The sequence below is a fragment of the Odocoileus virginianus genome, chromosome 14 (genome assembly GCF_023699985.2).
Source record: "Odocoileus virginianus isolate 20LAN1187 ecotype Illinois chromosome 14, Ovbor_1.2, whole genome shotgun sequence".
Classification (NCBI taxonomy): domain Eukaryota; kingdom Metazoa; phylum Chordata; class Mammalia; order Artiodactyla; family Cervidae; genus Odocoileus; species Odocoileus virginianus.
In genome coordinates this window covers 45,247,633-45,264,704 of record NC_069687.1, presented here as the reverse complement: position 1 = coordinate 45,264,704, position 17,072 = coordinate 45,247,633, and the positions used below count along the sequence as shown (strand labels likewise).

Below are 17,072 nucleotides of genomic sequence, written 5' to 3'. Positions count from 1 at the left end.
ATGTATCTCATTAAGATATCTTCAGCAAATTCCTGTGTTTTTTTATTTCTTATACATGCAAATGTATTACCTATCAGTAGTAAAATAATTCTTATATTAAACTTTATATTATTTCTCTTTTCTGATTTATTATAGGACTGACTTCTTTAGTGCTTAGAGTCTGAGAAAAATGGCAAATATGGATAGTGATTCTAGGCATCTTCTCATCCCTGAGGGAGATCATGAAATAAATCCTGGACCTATGAATATCCAGTTTGATTCATCAGATATAAGATCTAAAAGGTAAGTGTTTAAAATAAAACATTTGTTTCAAAATTAAGACTTTTAGTTATTAAAATAGAACTCATTATAACCAAATATATAGAGATTTTAGTATAAAATATCTAATTTCTTACAGGATCTGTATGTTTGTATATAAAAGGGAATATATATGAATACATTTTCTCACTTATATTTGACTTTTTAGACTAAACTCTGTTATCTCTGTCAGGGATGGCTGAGGTAAGTTTTATGAAGTAATATGCATGTAACTCATTTAACAAATACATATTGATTGTCTGATCTGTGCAACGTATTACATGAAGTCAGGCTTCCACAGTGGCTCAGTGTTAAAGAATCCACCTGCCAATGTAGGAGATGTAGGTTCAATCCCTGGGTCGGGAAGATCTCCTGGAGGAGGAAATGGCAACCCACTCAAGTATTCTTGCCTGGAGAATTCCATGGACAGAGGATCCTGACCAGCTACAGTCCATGGGGTTGCAAAGAGTTGGACACGACTGAGCAACTGAGCACAAGTATGGGAAGTGCTGGGAATAGAGCAGTGAAAATAATTCATGATCCTTACCTTCTCTGAGTTTAAATTCCAGCAGGGAGTTTAAGATAATTAGAGTTTAAAATTTATTTCATTCCCTACCTTGAAAATTCAAAAGAATCCACTGAAAAATTATTATAAATGTAATTTATAATAACAATTTATAAAAAAAACAACTCAGGTGGTTGTTTACAAAATAGGCAAAAATCAATAGCATTCTAATAAGAAAATATAATGGAGGAAAAGATAAGACATAGGAATAGCCTTAAGAATGTGCAAAATCTATATGAGAGAAACTCTAAAATACTAAAATAACAGCACAGTGTTTATTCAAACCTGAGGTGCTGATTAAAAGTTGTACTAGTTTTGGTTGTCTTTTTTTTTTTTAATGTAAAACTAACATAAACTGCTGCCCATACCTCTGATGCAACAATTTCTTAGAACTTAGAATTTTATTTTTGTACTTACTAGAATTCTAGTGCGATTACACAATTGAAAATATAAACAAAATATATTGGTTAAAATATTACAAATCTGATTCTTCACATACAGTCTGATTGTTCTGATTCACATCAAAAACCATTATTTTTTCCTGCTCACACAAAATTGTCCTTATTACCATTAAGAGTATTGATAGTATAGTATTTCTTGAAAGAATTTTCTTCCAAATCACTGGCACTTTTTAGTTTTGATGCTTGTACTTTCCTGATCTTACCAGAAGGTGTCACAAAAAGCTTTCTAACAACACTATGGCTCATATTTCTTCCTTACTGCTGCTGCTGCTAAGTCACTTCAGTCGTGTCCGACTTTGTGCAACCCCATAGACGGCAGCCCACCAGGCTCCACCGTCCCTGTGACTCTCCAGGCAAGAACACTGGAGTCGGTTGCCATTTCCTTCTCCAATGCAGGAAAGTGAAAGTGAAGTCACTCAGTCGTGTCCGACTCCCAGTGACCCCATGGACTGCAGCCCACCAGGCTCCTCTGTCCATGGGATTTTCCAGGCGAGAGTACTGGAGTGGGTTGCCATTGCCTTCTCTGATTTCTTCCTTAAATGGTCTCTAAATGGTTTGATCATTGAAATGATCACAGATGACCTGTCATGCCACCAGGAGCAGTTATCTTCATGACTGCCACCTGGCTGACAGTGATTAAAAGATGTCCTGGATTATTATTAGATGCATCCATATTTTAGAAAGGACTAAATGTGTATGTTAGAGTTAATAAGATATTACATGTAACAAAAAGGGATATTCTGTTCTCAGTATGGAAGAATCTAAAATACAGTGTCATGCTCTTTAAATTTTAACCCCACAAAATTAATGTGATCTTCCCCTCACCAAAAAAAATGCCATCAACCAATGCCAAAGTTTACATGGCCCAGCAGTTTCACTTCTAAACATTAATTTGCAGTGTCAAGTAGTATATGTACAGAGTTGTTTGATGCACTGTTTTTTAATAATAGCAAAAGATTGAAAACAACAAAAATGTCTTCTTATAGGACTGGATAAATTATGGCACCTTGACACAATGGAATATTTTTCACACATTAAAAAGAAAGAAGTGACTTTATTACATATCAAAATGGAACAAGTCTTCAACTTATTTTTTTAAATGAAAAAATGTGAAGTGCAAAGCAGTCAGTGTATATAGCATACTGCTGTTTGGGTAAAGACCTTTACAAGTTATATATAATGCAAATATATATAAATGAGTCCAGGGGAGTAAATAGTAAACTGTCAGAGTGTTGTCTCCTCAGAAAGAAACAGTGCTTGAGGTGGGACATGTGGCAGTTACTGTTAGGTAAATACCCAACTATTCAAGAAGCCCACCTATTCCTTGAACTTCTGTTTTTCAGTTTTCTCTGTTTCCTCTTCCATTTCTCCCAGGATCTAGGGCTTTCTTACTCATCTCTGTGTGCCAGTTTTTCTCAGGGAATTCACTCAAAAATTCCCTCTAGACAATGCTTTGTAAATTATACTTTTTCTTCCTCCCCTTATTCACTATTGCTTATCTATCCTCTTTGTGCACAAGCTTGTTGTCTGTTTAATGTTACGATGGCAAAAAAATGCTGATTTTGTTAAGGCTCTAAAGCAGTTTCCAATCCAGGAGATGAAAGAGGACTGATTTAAACTATTCTTGATAATCCCGCTTCCATTTTCCAGATACTTTTTTTTAGTCTTTTTTAAAGCAGCTTGAGCAGTATGAAGTTTATCACATGAGAAATATATCATTGTCATTTAAAGTGGCCATCAGAGAAGATAATGAAATGAATCTTGTAATTTTCAATTGTATGTTTAGAGTCAGTGAATAGAAGGACTAATGAATGCTGATTAAATGCTCAGAACTTTCTTGAAACCTCTAAATTCTATGATAAATAATTGATCACTGTGACAATAGAACATAGGTCATTAAAGTGCATTCCACTGCAATAGGTTGGCAGGAGTTCAAACAGTTCTCTGAGTATTTAACCATTTAGATTAAATGGAAGTATATTTTCTATAATGAAATTTGTCAAAATAAGAGGGAATCAACTATTTTCAATCATAGGATAACTGTCTAGGTAAGCATGTCTTAAGAAAGGCAAATTTTTATAGGAGTTTAACAGTATTGAATGCTAATTTTCTTGTGAAATAATTTCAGGAACTTATTTGATGAGGGGAAAAAAACAGGAATATCTTAAAATATTGTTATTTCCACTAAAATTTGGGTTATTTCATTTTATATACATAAATCTCAGATACACTGTATTTTTTAATTTATTAACTTTGAAAAAATTAGTGTTAATTTAGCCTTATCTTCACATATTTGTGAAATGATGAAGTATCGTTTATACTTTTTTCTAGTATACATTGCAGTAAATACAAAGGAGTTAAAATAGCATTTATCCTTGTGCTACCTAAAATCATCTTTCATATAGCCACACTTTGGGAAACTGTCTTCAACTGTTAGAATACAAAAAATAACATTTGATACTTTTAGATTGCTTACTCTTAGTTTAATTTGTGGTTGACTCTGTCTCTTCCACTAGGTGGCAATCAAAATCATGTTCCAGTTCAAATATAAAAATTTTAAGAAATGCTTGGGACTGAAAGCATATTGGACCTGCTTATCATTTTGGTGGACTGGGGGTCTGATTAGACTTAGGTAGATGAAGGAGCTTGTCACTGTAGAGGAACCATACATGTCACAAGCATCTGGATCATTTCGAGAACTTGTACAAATTACACAAATCCACATTTCTCTCTGCATGCCTCCCCTCCCCTCCCCTATTAGTTTTTCATCTGATTTGGGGTGAAGAATGTGGGTAGGGTGACAGAAAGGTTTAGAAATCTGCTATACTGTACTTGATATATGTCTTTGGCAATCACTGGCCTTAGAGTTTGTTTTCCTGCTTTTCCCAGACTTTCTGGTAACCAGATATTAGAGCTGGTATTCAGGATTGCTTCATGCTCTGCTGCTGCTCTGGGATTATAACCTTTGGGAGTTGACCCTCCCAGCCAGCCTGAAACCAAATTGGGATTTGAACTTCCCTTTTTCAGTTTTCTCAAACTCTATTTCCTCTTCCACTTCTCCCAGGACCTAGGGCTTTCTTACTCATCTCTGTGTGCCAGTTTTTCTCAAGGAATTCACTCAAAAGTTCCCTCTAGACAGTACTTTGTAAATTATACTTTTTCTTCCTCCTTTATTCACTAATGCTTATCTCTCCGGTTGGTGCCAGCTCTGTTGTCTGTTTAATGTTATGATGGCAAGCAATCTGATGTGTCAAAGACCTAGTCTATTACTTTTTCATGACTATTTGCCTTTTAATAAGGAGAATTCTAGAAATATAAAAGCCTAACCTAAGGATTAGATTTTTCTAATAACATTTCAAGTACTCTGGTAAGCCAGTGGGGTAGAGGTAGATATTTAAAATAGGCAGTATTCTGGGTGCCCTTCAAAGATACCAAGCATGCTTATGGCCCCTATAAAGTGTCTGTTTGTTTGCCCATGTGCAAAATGGTCTCTCTCGCTGTCATCTGTCATTAATACTGTCACTAGATAGCAACCTGAATTGACTCTTTTTGTTATCTGTGGTCTGAGAGAGAGAGAGAGCAAGTGAGCGAGAGCGAGCAAGCATGTAACAAAGTGAAGAGTTTACCTATTAAAGTGTCCTAGGCCAACAACAGTGATTGGAAGTGATTATTTGATTATTGAGGCTCATGTTTCATAGTTGGGGATTTATACAGATCTAGAAAAGTAGTTTTTCCAGGAGAGTTGGTTGCCAGAGCTGTGTAATTGAATTTGAGGAACTTGCCATCCATGTTAAATAGGCAGGACCAGGGCCCTTTACCATGTATCAGTGCCCTGGAGCTGAGGACCAATTTGCTGATTCTGTGTTATATCTTTTGCTCCCTTCCCTCTCCTTCCTCCTTTTTCCCTTCTTCTTGCCTCTCTTCTTTTCTCTCCCTCTTTAGTCTTCTTCTCTCACCTCTCTTCTCCCTACTTTCCAGCATTATTTTTCTCCAGTGGAGCTCTTTTTGCTAAATGCTTAAAGAGGGCAATCCTGGCCATGGATTTCGAGATGCTTTAAATCTAACTATGGACTTTGTTAGAATGGGATCTTATTTTGAGTTTCATTGGAACCTTTTTATTCTCTCCAGTTCATAGGTTCTTTTACTTCTGCCAGTCTTTCCAGATGTCTTTGTTTGCTTAACTGTCCTTTTGCATTTGTATCTGCTTTCCTGAGGTGCTTCCATTTCTTTCCCTAGATCTGTCTGTCCTATCTGATTTTGCTGTTTCTTCCCTTGCCTACAAACAAGTTCTTTATTTTCCTCCCTATCTTCCTCCCTCATTAACATTATTTGGACGAATCTGAAGAAACAGGGAGCCTAATAATGGAGTGTGACTGGTGCTCGTCAGGGCCAGTCAATCAAGTGTGTTTTGTTGGGAGGAAAGGGTATGAAGAGTTGGCCTAGCATTTTTCTCTATCTACTCAGTTCTACTTAGTGTTACAACACCTCCAAGCATGTAGTTAAAAAGGATTTTAGTGTATCAACCCCCCCCCCCCAAAAAAAGTGCAGTGGGCTGCAAATAAGAAAAGAGTTTATGGGGGGGGGGTGTCTTAAAATTATAATTCAGGAGACACAGATTTGGGTAATCCTGAAAGCATGTTCTGAGAAAAAGAATCAGGGGCTTATTATAAAAACAGAAAACCATGAGATTGTTAAAAATTGCCTGGAAAAAATTGTTATTCATCCTTAAGGAATCACGAGTTGTTTTAGGATAGGGGTCCTAGAAGTAAATAGACTGTTACTGGTTATTTTCGGGTAAGGGTCTGATAAGTATCTTGAGTTTCTGGCATATGTTCTAAATAACTTGCTTATCAGGTCAAAAGGTCAGACTCCATCCAGGCTGAGACATGTATAACTCATACTTCCTTAATGGCTTCCTGGCTCCCTTTCAGAAAGCTCTCACAAATACCAACTCCATTTGGATTTTCCTTTCATAAGTAACTATATCATTACTGCAAAAGCAATGAAACCCATTGCAAACCCATTCAATTTTCTTATTAAAATTAAAACTCCTTTTAACAAACAGACAAAATCAAATATTTTTAATTGGAGGCCCATGAAATTTAGGGATCTTGTCAAAAGCCTAATGGATGACTATAGCCCAAAGATAAGGAATTGATATAAAAGTAACATACTGAGATTATGTATCTTTGGCTTGCCTGTTATGTTTTAGTCTTAGTCTCAAATTGTCTCCAAAAGTCTACTATATATTTTCCTATGGCTTCTTGTTATAAGATTTCATCTTGCAATCTGTTCTGTATTCCTTTGTCCCCAATTGTAATTTCTAAGGGCTTTTAAATTTTAAGAGATAAGTGAATGCTTCAACATTTCAAGCTAAGAAATACTTTTCTATAAAGTGACATAGAAAATTACTTTGGTGCTATACTTATTTTTAAAAGTTTGATTAATTTGTAACAACATCACACTTCCTCATTTTTTCTATTTCAGTTAGCTTATAATTTAACTTGGCATGTATCACTACTTCAATTAAGGTTATTCTCTTATCAAATTCATATTTGACTCACTACTTCAATTAAGGTTATTCTCTTATCAAATTCATATTTGACTTGTTATTTATTCTAACACTAGTTTTTATATCTACCAATGCCTCTGATTTTTTTTTTTATTATACTTCTTCCACAGAATGGCTTCTAATCTCCTCTTAAATCCTGGCTTATTTATTATAAATTGATGTAGCCGTTGGTCTTCATCCTGTCTTTGAGTGTTGTTATGCCCTAGCTCTTATATATTAAAATTGTTGTTACTTTAGTATGTTACTTTTATCTTGTTTCTCTTTTATTATAGTTGGCTCAGAGGGTAAACCATCTGCCTACAATGTGGGAGACTTGGTTTCGATCCCTGGGTCAGGAAGATCCCCTAGAGAAGGAAATGGCACCCCACTCCAGTACTCTTGCCTGAAAAATCCCATGGACAAAGAAGCCTGGTAGGCTGTAGTCCATGAGGTCGCAAAGAGTCAGACACGACTGAGCAACTTCACTTCACTTATTAGAGAATTATTTTTATAAATATTTTCTATTTTATTTCAGCACTATTGAGGCATAATTGGTCTGTTTTATTAAGGCTAGTAAATTTGGGTGTTAAAAATAATTGCTTGAAAAGAGGGCATGATCCTTAAACATTGCTAGTGGAAATGAAACATGATATAGCCACTCATTATTCCTTCCAGTTTTATTGAGATATAATTGACATCCAGCACATTTATAAGTTTAAGCTGTACACCATAATGATTTGACTTGCATCATGAAATAATTATCACAATAAGTTTAGTATACATCCATCATCTCATGTAGATACAAAAATTTAGAAACAGAAAAAAATAGTTTTCCTTATAATGAAAACTCTTAAGATTTACTCTCTTAACAACTTTCATATATAACATACAGCAGTATTAACTGTATTTATCATGTTGTACATTATGTTCCTAGTACTTATTTATTTTTTAACTGAAAGTTTATACCTTTTCACTGTCTTCTTCCATTTCTCACCTCTACCCTGCCTCTGGTAGAGTCTTTATTTCTATGAATTTGTTTGTTTTTGAAGTATAATTGACCTGTAACAGTTCGTTCCTCTTATACAGCATAGTGATTTGACCTTCCTGTGCATTTTAAATGATCACTTCAATAAGCTTGGTTATGATTTGTCACCATACGAAGATACTACACTGGCTTTGTTTCCCATACTATTCATTTCATACCCATGACTTCTTCTGCAACTGGTATAGCCACTTTTGAAAACAGAGTGATAATTCCTAGAAATGTTAAATATAGGATTATCATTTGACTTAACAATTCTACACCTAGGTATATACTCCAGAGAATTGAAACATATGTCCAAACAAATATAAAGAAATGTCCATAACATTTATAATAGCCAAAAGTGAAAGCAATCCAAATATCCATCAGTTGATATGTGTATAAACCAAATGTGATATATCCATACAACATATTATTTGACCATAAAAAAGGATTAAAGTGTCAATATATGCTACAATATGTATGAACCTTGAAAACATGTTATGTAAAAGAGGCCACACAAAAAAAGACATATGATTCAGTTTATATGAACTATCTAAATTAGGTAAAGACAATAGAGACAGAAAGCAGATTAATGGTTGCAGATGCTGGCAAGAGGGAATAATAGAACCTAAGATTTCTTTTTGGAGTGATGAGAAGTTCTAAAGTTGATTATGATGGGACTTCCCTGGCAATCCAGTGGTTAAGACTCTACACTTCCACTGCAGGGGCACAAGTGGTGCCCCTGATGGGAGAACTAAGATCCCACATTCTACATGGCATAGCCAAAAAACAAAAAATTACTTGTGGTGCTTGAGGGAGAACTCCATGAATGTTCTAAAAACTATTGAATCACACATTTAAATGGGTAAATTTTACGGTATGTGAATTAATGTTTTAATAATCTATCATTTTTAATAAAGTATTTTTATTTTATTTTTTTTTAAATTCTTTGGCCGTGCCATGCAGCGTGTGGGATCTTAGTTCCCAGCCAGGAATCGAACCCATGCTCCCTGCAATGGAAATGTGGAGTCTTAGCTACTAGACCTACTAGACAGACTGCCAGGGAAGTCTTGTTAATCTATTACTTTTTTTTTAATTAAGAGGGCAAGGGAGATTTTTGCTTATGACAAGGGCAGACTAAGGAATTTGGACCAACCAACTGCTGAGAATAACTAGAAAAACTTACCCGCCCCCACAATTTTTTTAATGTACCTACAGACATAGGAGAACTGATAAGACAAGAACAGTAGGATCTAGATCTTGAAGAAGGAGGGCACCAAGAGAGGGAAGTGCAGCATTTCCTCAAGAGTATCTGCCAATTCTAGTTTAAGTTTATTAGCTGAGAAGCTATAAATTGACAGAGCTTTTGACAGCTTTACAAGGCTACAGAGAGAAAAATTGGAATTCAGTGCTCACTGAAAGTAAGCAGGCCCCGTGCAAACTTCAAGTTGAAAAGCCTCGAAATATGAATGAACTGGAAATAAAATGGTCTTCTTTCAGAGACTATAACTCAACTTTAACTCATCTCAGTTCCTAAAATTGAATTAAGGTAATCTAGGTTGGCTAAGTGTCTTAAATTGGCTCCCCAAAGCAAATGTACATCCTTTCTAAAGAAAATAATATTATTCTAAGGCTTCAACTTACTTATACTATTTTCTGTATATTAGAATTCCATTAAGCACAATGCCAGGTACTTAAACATAGCTAGGCAGAGAAGATAAACCAACATGATTAGAAATTAGAGACTTAATACACAATAAAGGCTGACAGATGATCCAGAGGATGGAGTTATAAGAAACAAACTTTTAAAGACTATGTTTAATATGTTCAAGGAAACTGAAATAAGATTGAGAATTTTGGCACTGGCTAAAAATATAAAACAGAACCAAACTCGTAGAAAATGTTTGCTGAATTAAAAAAAGGGCCCAGATGGAAAATCTGGGACCAAAACACTAAACAGTAACCTAAAGTAAGAAATCAGTCAATGATGAAAACAAATCAAGGCAAGGATGTAGAACAATAAGAGTGATTATGCAGTACTAGAGTGAGTGTGAATTAGTATGATAACTTTGCAAGAGAGTTTGTAATTGTCTGCTAGCATTTAGTATACACTATTTGTAATCAATGGAAACATTTCACCAAGAGACATGTACAAAAATATAGATTATAAGTTATTCATAAGGGTGCCAAACTGGAAACAACCTGGATACCCACCAACCAGCTATGGTTAAATAAATCATATTTTCATGTAATGGAATATTAAACATTTATGAAAATGATCAATCTACAGCTGCAAATAAGAATACAGATGAACCTCAGAAAGATAATGTTGGCAAAAGAAGCTAAACAGAAAAACACATATTGTGTGATTACCCTTTATATAAAGTTTAAAAGCAAGTAAAACTAATTTCATGTTTCTGCGCACTTGAGTACAGAGTACATGTATGTGGGTCTCTGCTTATCTGAAAATATGCTAGAATGTTAACTGATTATTTCTAATGGGTGATTTTTATTTTCTTATGTAGTATCTGTATTATCCTCAATATAAACAGTGTACTACTTTTATAAAAAAAAAAGCTGATCCAGAAAATATAGCATTCCTATAATTTAGGATAAAAATAGTATATACAAAATGGAAAACCCATTTTCTTACAAACAGTGTTTAAATCAACTGTACTTCTGTAGGATGATAAATTTATCTTTTTTCTCTAAGGGTAGATCTTGTTTTGTTCTTGTATAGAGAAGGTTCTGGAAAAAGACAAAAGCATAAAGAAACATATTCCCATCACACAGAGGCAAGTGTCGTTAAAGTATTTTAGTTTATTTTCTCCTATCCTTTTCTATGATTTTTTAATGAGATCATATACTATATACAGTTTTAATTTTTTTAACTTTTTCAATTTAAATTTTTATTACATGCTGTTGTTACTTCTGCAAAATATTCCTTAGTTGTCTGCCTGCCTACCTGTTTTTTCTCCTTCTCTGATTCTGTCCCTTGCTCTCTATTGCCTTCCTCCCTTTCTTTTGTTCTTCTATCCCTTCCTTTTGTCAGTAAACATTCACTAAGCTCCTTTTGGTGCTAGACACTCTGGGGAAGGAGATAGACACTCAGCAAAAGTAAAAGAGGTTCTAAATATTTGATATGTATTTATATATATGTATATATAATATATGTATATACACATATATGTATGTGTACACACACACGTATATGTTTTTTCAACTCAGTACTCATTTTTAATGAGAAAAAAGTACTGATTTAACCCATCCTGATCCAGCAATACCAAGAACCCATGGGATCATATCCCAGCAAATAACTATGCTGTAGGATCTGGCTAAGTTCAGCAAAGAGTAGAATGAGGTCATCTGTGGTACTAATGGATAGGTGCTTTGGAGGTTTCTGTGCAGGCAGTTCTTTAAGAACATTCAGTGGTCAAGTGCAGGAGTCAGCAAACTTTTTTTCTGTAAGGGGCCACATAGTAAATATGTTAGGGTTTGTGGGCACATGCACTCAGTTTTGCCACTGTGGAATGAAACCAACCATAGACAACACATAACTGCATGGGCCTTGCTGTGTTCTGATGAAACTTTATTGATAAAAACAGACCATGGGCCAGACTTGTCCTATCTGACTGTAACTACCAACCTCTGGTCTGCAAGGAGGGACTAGACTTAGGTGTAAGCAACTGTAGGGACTGGTACTTCTGACCCCTACGGTACTTCTTGCCTTGCTTCTGGAGAAGTTTAAAAAAATAAGGTCCACTCACCTTAATTTCTCTCCACCCTCGCAGTTGCTTCTAATAGTTGTTCTAATCAAAAGAGCCTTTTGGATAATAAGAGTCTGCAGCCTCTCCCTGAACCTCAGGCCTTTGCAGCAAATCTAGTGTTCTTTGGCAAGGTCACCTAAGGTTTAGCTGCCATAAATTCTAGGGATTATGACTGAGGCTAAGAATGATAAGTAAGGAGAAAGTACCAGGTTTCAAGGAATTGTAAAAATTTTTACAGTAAAAATTATCCTTAAGGATCATTGAAATGCCCCAAAAAGCTATGATCATTTTTCCATGTTAAGACTTATTTCTAAATATCATTTTATATAAATGCATATTATTTAAATATATCATAATTTAACAGTGTTTAACTATTAAGCTGTTCACAATTTTAATTATTTTAAATAATGCTTTAATTAGCAGCTTTCTATCTGCCATATTTATACCATATTTTGATTCCTTCTAGTAGAGTCTCAAAAGTATAATTATTAGAATAAAAGGATGTAAAGCACAATTAAGGTTTTTTTATATATTACTATATAGCCAAATTGTTATCTAGAAAGGTTGTGCAGCTTTGTACTCCTGCCATCTATGTGTGGAAGTTCCTGTGTCAGAATCCCCTTTCTAGCACTGTTTCTTTTTCACTAAATTGTTTATAAAACTTTCCTGTATGTAAAATTAGTTGATAAGAGCCAGTTGGCGGCAGATTTCATGTTGGACTGTTGCCTTTGTCAGACTGTTCGGTTATTTTGGGAGTGGTTTGCTAAGTAACATGGCATACAACCAACAGTGAATTCTGGTCAGGTACAGTGTTTGCCATTTGGGTTGAAGGCCAGTTTGTGTAGACCATTTGTTGCTAGTGTCTTTCTAGTGGCAAAGCAGAAGTTCTCTTAGCCGCTTTACCTTTTTTTTTTAAAATCTTATTTGGCTCCACCAGGTTTTAGTTGAATCATGCAAGATCTTCAGTTGTGGCATCCAAACTTGTAGTTGCAAGTGTGTGGGATCCCACACATGTAGTTCCCTGATCAGAGATCAAACCCCCTGCATTGGGAGCGTGCAGTCCTTAGCCACTGGATCCCCAGGGAAGTCCCCCATTTACCTTTCTTGAGGGTCATGATAAAGATTTCTAAAGCTCGATAAGTTGCTGTTGTTGTTCATTTGCTAAGTTGTGTCTGACTCTTTGTGACACCATGAACTGTAGTACACCAGGCTTCCCTGTCCTTCACTATGTCCTGAAGTTTGTTTAAATTCATGTCCATTGAGTTGGTGATGCCTTCCAACCATCTCATCCTCTGTCACCTTCTTCTCCTCTGCCTTCAATCTTTCCCAGCATCAGGGTCTTTTCCAGTGAGTCAACTCTTTGCACCAGGTGGTCAAAGTACTGGAGCTTCAGCATCAGTCCTTCCAATGAATATTCAGGGTTGATTTCTTTTAGGATTGACTGGTTTGATCTCCTTAGTATTCCTTTCTTAAGTTATGGGAGAGGAATAAGAGCAAGGCTCTTTTTCTCTGGTAATCTGTTTAAAGAGTAGATGAATTTTTTGTGCTTTCAATTTCTAGGTAACAAGGTAATGAAGAAAGCAATTCTAGTGTTCATCTGAAGAATCATAAGTATATATCAAAAATAAGACTTGTCTCAATATATATACTTACTGAAGTATTTCATTACATTTCCAGCTTTTGAGGAAATTTTAGTTAAAATGCTGGCCTGGCAATTTTCTTTTCCCCTGCTTTTTTTCTTTTTTAATGGGGAGTAATTAGGCTTTGAAACTAGAAATTTCATTTCTCTTTCAGAAATTCTTTTGGTAGATTTGTGTCAGAAGGAGAATAATAATGAGTGTGACATTGATGATTGAAGCCTACAATGTCTATAATTTATATTATTACATATTTATAATTAATATAAATAATTATAACTATATAAGTATATCTCAGTTATAATTTATAATTAAGACAAATTATTTTCTTCAAAAAATTAATAATACTCTTACTTTATTGCAGTTAAAGAAATTGAGACAATTTGGAACTTATTTTAGCATTCTCATAAAATGAGTGAAAGGAAGAACTACTTGGAGAGTGTGCCCCCTTGGGAATTTTTCCCACATTCCTAGTCTTACTTTGTAGAATGTCCAAAGTGTTCTGTTGGAACTGCTTTTTCTAGGTAGAAAATAGGATGGGGTGGTGGTGGTGGTGTTACTGTTTTATATCAACCTAGAGAAAAACTAAAGAACTGTTAGGTTTGTATATACTTACTGGTGCTTCTAGCACCTTAACTTTCTTGAAAGCTCCTCCTATTTATTTATATAATTCTTTTGGCCTCATTCCAGTGCTGATACTAAAATCAAAACAAACAAAAAAAACCTTACATTTATTTTATTGATAATTTTGTAGCCATGAAAGAAGAGATTGTTTTTAGCACTGTTGAATTAAAACAATCTATCAGTTTTTAAAAACCAAAATTTGAAAGCATGAATTGCACTGAAAGAATTTGTAAATTCATTCTGAGCAGCATCTGTACTTAATTAAACTGTATAGTCCTGAGAATTAATATTCAGGTCAAGTTCTTTGTCCATGTGTCATTAAGGAAGATTTTACTTGTGGCTAAGTAACAGCCTAGAATTTTAAAATAAAGAACCCATAACCTTCAGCCAGGTGTTTATCAGCATTTACTTTTTTCATCATACCATCCTTATCACTTAAAAAATATTAAGCTGAAAAATTGGAACTGTGTATATTATATGTGTGTATATGTACTTCTTTTTTTTTCTTTTTGTTTCATTTTATTTTTTTGTATGTGTACTTCTGTATTATGTATATTATAAAACACAAAAATAGAAATTTAAAAATTATGTAATGATCTTGATAAAATTAACTTTGAAGAAGTGAAACTCACTCAGTTGTATCTGACTCTTTGTGACCCCATAAATATACAGTCCATGGAATTCTCCAGGCCAGAATACTGAGTCGGTAGCCTTTCCCTTCTCCAGGGGATCTTCCCAACCCAGGGATTGAACTCAGGTCTTCTGCATTGCAGGTGGATTCTTTACCAGCTGAGCCACAAGGGAAGCCCAAGATACTGGAGTGGGTAGCCTCTCCCTTCTCTAGTGGATCTTTTTAACCCAGGAATCAAACTGGGGTCTCCTGCATTGCAGGCAGATTCTTTACCAACTGAGCTATCAGGGAATCCCAGTAGAATTAACTTTAAATTTTATTTAATAGTACATTAAAACTTTTGTTTTTACTTTATAATGTTAGCCATAACAATAAAATATGCTTTATTATTTTTTAAAATCTTATAACACTTTGTCACAATAGTAATTCAAGATAATTGGAAATTCATTTCTGCTCATCCTACAATATATGGTAGTTTTTATTGAAATTTTCCTGGTAAATTTTTATCCTTCCCAATATGACTCAATCACATTTAGTGACTGCTGTGCTAGTTTTGTGTATTCTGGTATTCCTTGTTATTAATATTTTTAAAGCCCCAAATACTCCTATTTTTATTGGTTTAATACTGTTAACTTAGAAACGACTGGTAGCATTGTTCACCTTTCTTGGTTCTCTCTCCAGTCTATCCTCCCACCTCTCCTCTCGGTCAAAAAAAAAAAGAAAAAACCCACACTGATTTAGAGAGAGCCTTCAGAAAGCAGTTGATCTCTTTCCTGAGGGGAGGGAGAAATTAACAGAATCATCCTTCTCAGGTTAACTGGAATTAAAATCGAAACTGTTACAAGCCAGTAGCTTCTTGGCCAGAATGGAGGAGCTACCTCGCTGGTCTGAAAGCACCATTGGAGGGCAGCTCAATACTTCAGGGGTATCCATTCGGAAGGTACTCTGATGAGAAGGATACAGAGGAGAAAGAATCATTAGATACACTCAGATCTAATCATTTTTACATTGGAATTATAACTTTACAATGTTTTTTATACTTTTTATGCAAAATGTAAATTTTCATGTTTAAAATAAATTGAATGTTTAATGTCACTGACTTTTAGCCATTTTATACTCTGAACACTTTTTAGTGAAGATTTTAGTGTTATATAAAATAAATACCTAGATACTGGTGTTGTCATTTGCTTCATTATTACAATTTTTACATTGATTTTTTTGTGTGGTTAATAACATGTTCAAAGACCATTTACATTCTTTGGAAGTTCTTAAACCTTAAAAAAATTTTAATCCATGTCTATAAAATTGCAGTTTTGAGTTTTATTGGTGACAGATATTATTTTCAACAATAAAATAATGTAACAATGGAAACATTTTTAAACATCCATTATCAATATTTTCTGTATAATGTGAGTTTTTTTAAAAGCAACTGCTTTTTCAGGGACTTCCCTGACAGACCAATTGTTAAAACTCCAAGCTTTCAATACAGGGTACACAGGTTTGATCCCTGGTCAGGGAACTAGAATCCCAAATGTCACTCAGAATGGCAATAAATTAATTTTCAAAAAGCAACTTCTTTCTCAGTCATTGTTACAATATCTTTACTTTGAAGGGAGACAGATTAGGTATGTGGGGAGTTATTTTAGTTTTGGATACCTTCTGGGTACCTATGTAGCATACTGTTGACAGCCACAAGTCATCGTATAAGAGGTCAACAAATTTGGAACAATTGTCTTGTTACAAGAAAAAGGTAGCTAATTCATACTTAAGTTTAACAAATCTTTAAGATATTTTGCCAGCAAATTTCTGTATGGTACACAAGAATTTTTGGGTCCCTCTTGATCTCACTGCTGAATTTTGAAAGAATATGTTACTTTAAGATCTGTTTTTAAAGTTCTTTTTATCATATGTTATATACAGTATACAGAAGAGTGTATGGTACATATGTACAGTTTAAAAATTCATAAAGCCCACACCCATCCAACAGCGAAGTCTAGAAATTAGCGGCACTGCAGCTATTTTGAAGCTATTTTGAAGGTGTGTGTCCTTCACCAGACACATCCCTCTGTCTCCCTATAGGTAATCACTCTCATGACATTTATGTGATCATTTTCCTGCTTTTCTTTATTATTTATTATCTATGTATCCCTAAATACTGAATTCAGTTTTACCTGTTTTTGCATCTCATGTAAATGGGATCCTACTGTGTATATTCTTTTGTGACTTTTATTGAGTTATAGTTTTCATCCAAGTGGTACATAACTACTTTCATTGCCAGTGCTTTCTAGCATTTTATTCTATAGCTGTCTGCAGTTTATTTATTCATTCTACTTTTGAACATTTGGGATATTCCCATTGTGGGACTTTTACAAAGAATAACATTATTGTATGTATCTCCTGGTATACATATACGAGAACTCTTCTAAGATATATCCCTGGGAGTAAATATGATGGGTAGTAGTGTATATGTATATTCAACTTCACTAGATAGTGCCAGACTATCTTCCACAGGGGT

General features: G+C 34.6%; 1 protein-coding gene across 7 annotated transcripts in view; it reads left to right on the top strand.

The window, feature by feature from the left end:
* The first annotated feature begins 56 nt into the window (after positions 1-56).
* SLC38A9 (solute carrier family 38 member 9) overlaps positions 57-17,072 on the top strand; it is a 74,084-nt gene continuing 57,068 nt past the window's right edge. For 3 of the 7 annotated variants that reach the window (XM_070476693.1, XM_070476690.1, XM_070476692.1), the window contains exon 1: positions 3,226-3,371. Coding sequence is in view for 2 of the 7 variants with exons in the window: in XM_070476688.1 (XP_070332789.1) it covers positions 170-282 (113 nt within the window). In the remaining 5 variants the exon portion in view is untranslated. Of the gene's footprint in view, positions 283-3,225; positions 3,372-17,072 lie in introns of those variants that run through there. The other 4 variants (XR_011491219.1, XM_070476688.1, XM_070476687.1 and 1 more) reach the window with 4 other exon arrangements.